This window comes from Lactuca virosa, chromosome 2, assembly GCF_052849685.1.
Source record: "Lactuca virosa cultivar CGN04683 chromosome 2, Lactuca_virosa_CGN04683_v6, whole genome shotgun sequence".
Lineage (NCBI taxonomy): Eukaryota > Viridiplantae > Streptophyta > Magnoliopsida > Asterales > Asteraceae > Lactuca > Lactuca virosa.
The window spans coordinates 184,031,864-184,038,589 of NC_136427.1; the positions used below are offsets into that span (position 1 = coordinate 184,031,864).

Sequence of the window (6,726 nt, forward strand, 5' to 3'; positions counted from 1 at the left end):
TTGAATGGTGAAATCAAGGCTTTTCTATAAAGTATTTATTTAAATACATAAACAAGGGACCTGATAGAGCTACAGTTGTCGTTGTACGAAGCAATAATAACTGTGATAATAATGATGCGGTCGATGAAATAAATGAGTATTACGACTGTAGATATTTATCTGCATGTGAAGCATCATGGCGAATTTTTAAATATGATGTTCATTACAGGTATCCTTCTGCTGTTACACTGCCTTTTCATCTTCCTGGTTAACAACAAACTGTATATGGGGAAGACGATTATTTTTGAAAATGTTCAGGACAAACCTTTTGTTGCTTCTTCAATGTTCATAGCTTGGATGGAGTATAATGCAATTTATCGTGATGCACATAAACTTAAGTATGTTGAATTTCCTACAAAATTTGTTTGGAAACATGGTGATAGGATTTGGAAGCCACGGGAAGTAGGAAAGTGCATTAGTAGAATTCATTTGGTTTCACCTAATCTAGGGGAAGCTTATTTTTAAAGATTCTGTTAAATAAGGTGAAAGGTCTGAAATCATTTGAAGAAATTCGCATACTATATTGTGAAGAATATTCTTCTTTTAGAGATGCTTGTTATGCTCTTGGGCTCTTGGAAGATGACAAGGAATACATCGATGCATTTAAAGAAGCAAGTCATTCTGGATCTGGTTTTTATCTACGATTCTTATTTGCTACATTGTTAATGTGTAACAGTATGTCTAAACCGGAGGTTGTTTCGGAAAATACGTGGAAATATTTGGCAGACGGAATTCTTTATAGCCAACGGCAGCGATTCAAGTCTCCATGTATTAAATATTATTATTATTATTATTATTTATTTTAAAAGTCAATTTTTTATTTTTAAACGTACATTAAATAATATTTTAATTATAAATAAATATTGTTAATAATATTTCTAATTAATATGATCTTTGTTCTCCAGACTTATCACTCAATGAATATCAGCTTAAGAACTTAACTTTGTTCTAGATAGAACAAGTTTTACTTCGGAGTAACTCCAGCCTCAAAAAATATAAAAAGATGCCTTTCCCGGACGTTGATTATGTTACTTCTTCAAACAATCGACTTATCACCCAAGAGCTAGATTATGACATTCCCATTATGAAGACTGAGTTTGATCGTATGTTTCTTGCATTGACAAATGAGCAACGCCACATTTTCCTGGATATCATGAGTGCAGTTAAAGAAAATAAAGGAGGTGCTTTTTTGTTTATGGTTATGGTGGAACTAATAAAAATTTTTTATGGAAGACAATATCTGCAACAATTAGATGTGATGGTCATATTGTTTTAAATGTCGCTTCAAGTGGGATTGCTTCATTATTATTTCCCGGAGGTAGAAAAACACACTCTCGATTTATAATTTCATTTGAACTTACTGAGGATTCTGATGTAAAATAAATCCAGATAGTGACCTCGCTAGCTTATTGAGAAAAACATCATTGATAATTTGGGATGAAGCACCTATGGTCCATAAGCATGCATTTGAAGCTTTAGATCGAAGTTTGAAAGATGTATCTATGTCTGAAAATTCTAGCAAGTCAGATATTCCGTTTGGAGGGAAATTTATTGTTTTTGGAGGAGATTTCAGAAAAATTCTATCTATTATTCCGGGTGGGAGTAGACAAATCATTGTTAATGCTTCTTTAAGTTCTTCATATTTATGGAAACAATGCAAAATCCATAAATTAACAAAAAATGAGGCTAACTGTTGGAATGGGTCAATCTGATATATAAAAAATTAGAGATTTTGCAGAATGGCTGTTGGATATAGGTGAAGGTAAACTTGGTAGTATCAATGATGGCAAAACTGTTATTGATATTCTGGATGATATTCTCATTAATGATCTACATGATCCTATAGGTTCATTAATCGAGTTCGTATATCCTTCGATTTTGGAAAAGTACAACACTACAAGCTATTTTTAAAAAAGAGCAATACTTGCTCCAAAGAATGAAGTGGTTCAGGAAATAAACGACCGTTTGCTATCGAAGTTTCCAGGAGATGAGGTTGAATACTTAAGTTCAGATAGTATATGCCAATCTGAATTTGTCCATGATCAGTATGATGCAAATTTATATTCACCTGATGTAAGTCCCCAAATCTGCTTGTGTATCAATCAGATCCGTTTGATGGTGCGGAATCCCAATCAAACGGATGATTTCAGATCAAAAAAGAAGAGAAGGAGAAGAAAAAGATGAATCTATGATGTATTCAAGATTGGAATGATGAACAATACACAAGATTCACACACACTCTTCTCTCTTGTTTCTCTCACACCTTAGAATACACACACTTAAGCTCCTTACACTTACCCTCACATGCACTACTCACCCTATATATATATATATATATATATATATATATATATATATATATATATATATATATATATATATATATATATATATATATATATATATATATATATATATATATATATATATATGTATATATATATATATATATATATATATATACATATATATATATATATATATATATATATATATATATATATATATATATATATATATATATATATATATATATATATATATATATATATATATGGACCTAAGGCCAAGCCCAAAATACAAATAATCCAATGCTAGACCGAAAACACATGGGATTTCGGTCCAAGCTACAATTAATCCTATACTATTTTCGGCCCAAATAATAAAAACAATAAATGCTTAGAAAAGCAAAGTATAAACCATATTTTTGACCCAACAATCTCCCCCTTGGTTTATAGCTTTCTTTTCTAATTGACCCAACAAGCTCCTCCTAAAAAGTAGCTGGCTTTTCTTGTTAATCTACATTTGGAGCTTGGCTTCAACGTTTATCTTTGACTTCTTCACAGGATGAACATATGAATGACTTCATCTTGAGCAGTTGGGCATTTCTTCAAGATTTAACTCTGAACGCACATTGGGTGAGGAGGCTTGATGTATTGATTCTTGAAAGATAGCACTTTCAGCTTGAGAATCTTCAGAGAGAACAGCGGAGAGAAATAATCTTCTGGATCACTTCAGCAGGTTCAAGATAGCAGCAGACTGATTGAGGAGGTTTCAATGCAATTCGTCACATAATCTTCAAGAACAACTTCACCTTGCTTCTGGGGTTGAAACATTGAATGTCGAAAGAATAATATTCATTTCTTGCTCCTTCGAATGAGAATTCTTCGATGCTCACGGATAAAGCCTCGGCTCAGAAATTTTCAATACAGTCTCCATGATTCTCATCTACATCTGAATTCATTTTTTCAAGACGAAACAAAACTAAAAGAAAAACTTAGCACACAATATTTTTGGATTTTTTATATTTTCTGGAAAAATAAAAACAGAAACAAAAATATTTTTGGATTTTTGATTTCTCTGAACAAGAAATAAAACGGAATATAACACTATTTTTGGATTTTTAATTTTCTGATTTTTGTTTGATTTTTGAATTTTCTGATTTTTGTTTGATTTTTGAATTTTTTTTTTAATTCTCCCCCTAAATTTGTGCATAGAGGAAAACTATGAACCAATTTAACAAAAACAAAAATATTTGGGATCAAAGTTGTCAAGCAATCCAATATTGTTTATCAGCACACGCCTGCATGTGTAGATCTGGTCAATCACCGGTATTGTGGTCCACTTAAACACAAAGGATGTTGACATTGGGACAGACTATAAGTGACAAGTCATTGTGATATATATTCCTAAATGGACATTTAGCTGACGACGACCAACGATGTTGTTGTCCACATAAATTAAGCAGCTAGATCTACAGACAACCTCTAAATGGTTCAACTTTAGATGTACTCGAACGTGTTTCCCACTTCCCGATATACCCCAGTAATCAAGAACTTCCAAAGAACTCCTTACTTTAGGTGAGTATTCAATCATTAAGAAATAAGTCAGATATAGAAGTGCATATGTTGTATCCCAGGTCGGATGTCTTCCAATCACACAGAGGGAACAACATATGACTAACATAGATAGAGGGATTGAGAGGTAGAATGTTGCATATGCTGTGTACCAGGTCGGATCTTCCGATCATGCAGAGGGAACAACATATGGTAACAGATAGAAAGAATTTCATAGATAAGGAGGTGCGTAGAATTAGTGTTGCATATGTTGCAATCCAGGTCGGATATGTTCCAATCACGCAAAGGAAGCAACATATGACTGACAGATAGAAAGCAAGAAAATAATTTCCTACAGACCTACTTTATCAGAACCCCCAGTTGGCCTATCAATACCGGAATTAAGGACATAAGTCCATACATCAAGGAAATGTTCAGCCACAGTTCTAGATAATTAACTTTTAGTGTATCTCGCAGGTTCCCATGTTTATCTCACTGCTCAATCTACCCGAGCGTCCTATGGTCAGTCCAAATGAAACTATCTAAGTCTATATTGTCTAGTCCTTTCATGGTCAATCAATGTCTAGTCCATTTAAATCCTTTGTGCCTACCAGCACATTGAATACAGAGTCTAGACAATTCGGCTTTAGTGCATTACACGAATCATAAATTGCCTTTTAGCACTATACTTCATATCACTTCCCAAATAATGCCTACTAACGAAAAACTATAAGAAAATGAAAAATTGTCTTTAAAACGAATCAGAGTAAGATAAACTCAGGAGTATAGAGAAGAAAACGCAAACCGTAATTCACCGATTGAATTTACATCCAGAAGGTCTGAGAACAGCACGCATAATCTCAGAATAGATCCGAAAATTCTTCATGTCATTAGGCACTAACCCCATTTGTGATCTCTTCCTTTCTTCCTTTCTCGCAAAAGGACACATACTCTCAAATAATGATCTGAGTGTTGTACAGTTGAGAGATGTCTCCTATCATGTGCCTAGAACAGCCACTACCAACAAACCGAAGTCTGATGATATGCCTCCATAGCTGCTCCGACACAGAGCGGGATTAGTTGGTCTTTGGAACCCAGTCCATTTTGAAATTGGGTTGACCTTTGTCATCCTTGCATAGTATTCTCTCCCATGACATGTACTGCTTATCACAAACATAAGATGTAGAAATATTAGAATTGTTAGAAGATTTGGGAGAGTGAGCCTTTGGAACCCATTTGTAGTTGGGTTTAACCCATTTCTTTTTCGATCTGATGGGTGGCTCAGTACTTGGTTTTGATCTTGATGTCGGCCGTTGAGATGACTTTCACCTAACCGGTCTTTGTTTTACTGGAGCATCTCTTGGATTGGGCTTCTTGGCCGACATTCCCTTCTTGCCCTTGGGATTCAGATTCTTGGCCTTGTGGGTTTGATTCTTGGCCTTCTGCGCGTTCCAGTCACCATTGTCTGAATGTGGCCTCGAAGGGTTTCTTTTGAAGTTTCTCCCACTTGGCGCGTTCTGCCAGCCGCGTGCGTAGTAAGGAACGTATGCGCGATTTGGACAGTTTCTGACAATGTGTCCAGGTGTTCCACAGTGAAAACATGTCTTTTTCTTCACTGTGAAGTTGTTTCTTCCTGCCCCTGGTGGCGTATCTTTGCCTTGTCTCTTATTTTTCCCACAAGCACAATTGCAGGAGGCACTCTGTTTCACTGGAATTGGTGGCCTGTATTTCTCAACAGCAGGTTGATCAGAAGCAGCTGAGTTTGAAGCAACAGATTCAGAGTTCAAGGAGATGTTGGTTTGTTCAATGGTGTTCTCCTTGTTCTCATCTTCTGCTACTTTACCTGCATATGAGGTATAAACCTTAGTATTTTCAACCTGAATACCTCCTGACCCAAATCCAGCTGGTTTGCCATATTAAAGATGTGCCTCCCCGTCAATTTCTTCCTGTGTCGTAGGGATGGATGTGTAGTTATGATTGAAAGGTGGAGGAACATTATCATACCCTAGACCCTTGTTTTGATTATCTTTGAATTTTAATTGGTTTTCAAATAAGGACTCGACTGTCTTACTTGACGCAGTATACTTTTTGAAACTAACATATGTTTTTCCACACTTAATTTTCAAAGCGTCAAGTTCTTCAGTTACAGCAACAAGTTTTTTCTTAATGTGATCGTAATTTTCACACTTGTTGCTGTAATCTTCTTGTAATTTCCTAAAGTCCTTAGTTTTGGCCTCTAGTTGATCAAGTCTGCGCCTTACCAACTCGACTAGCTGATCCTTTGTGTCATCCCTTCGAAATTTAAAACATAAGCTGTCCTTCTCAGTTTCAACTTTCGAAAATTGGCACTTTTAACCCCAAAAATCAATTTCTTTTATTTTAAAATTCCTTTTTCAACCCAAAAATTTTATTTTTTAATTTTTGACTTTATTTTTAACTTTTGACCTTAAAATTTTGACTTTGACTTTAAACTTTGACTTTTTCGTTTAACTTTTAAATTTTCAAATTTAGCTTTATTAAAATTTAAAAAAAAAATCAAAAACAATTAAAAAATATACAAAAATGGAATCTCAAAGCATGTCAGCTCATCATGAATTAGATGGAATTATGGGAACCACTTCTCGAATTGCCCGACTGTTATCCGCGGAAGGATTTCCATAATGGAAATATCGGATCGAAAAGTACATCAAAATGAAGGATTTCAAGATATGGCGAAGCATTCTTAGAGGTCCAATCCGCATCACAACCACATTGGAAGATGGAACCATAATTGATAAGCAAGTTGAGAACTACACCGATGATGATTTTGAGAGAGTCGAGGAGCAGGAAAAGGCTCTTGCTACAATTACCA

General features: G+C 34.8%; 1 protein-coding gene across 1 annotated transcript; it reads left to right on the plus strand.

Moving 5' to 3' along the window:
• The first annotated feature begins 264 nt into the window (after nucleotides 1-264).
• Nucleotides 265-1,950, plus strand: LOC145158018 (uncharacterized). The gene is made up of 6 exons (XM_079076980.1): nucleotides 265-377; nucleotides 488-669; nucleotides 716-807; nucleotides 992-1,220; nucleotides 1,429-1,671; nucleotides 1,778-1,950. The coding sequence occupies exons 1-6, from the start codon at nucleotides 265-267 to the stop codon at nucleotides 1,948-1,950; spliced, it is 1,032 nt and encodes a 343-aa protein (XP_078933106.1).
• The last annotated feature ends 4,776 nt before the right edge of the window (nucleotides 1,951-6,726 follow it).

Excerpts from the sequence above, each read along its gene's own strand:
- LOC145158018 (XM_079076980.1), top strand. The coding sequence starts at position 265 with ATGGGGAAGACGATTATTTTTGAAAATGTTCAGGACAAACCTTTTGTT. Across the intron at positions 378-487 it reads CGTGATGCACATAAACTTAA|GGGAAGCTTATTTTTAAAGA; the intron begins GTATGTTGAATT and ends CACCTAATCTAG. Across the intron at positions 1,672-1,777 it reads CATTGTTAATGCTTCTTTAA|AATGGCTGTTGGATATAGGT; the intron begins GTTCTTCATATT and ends GAGATTTTGCAG.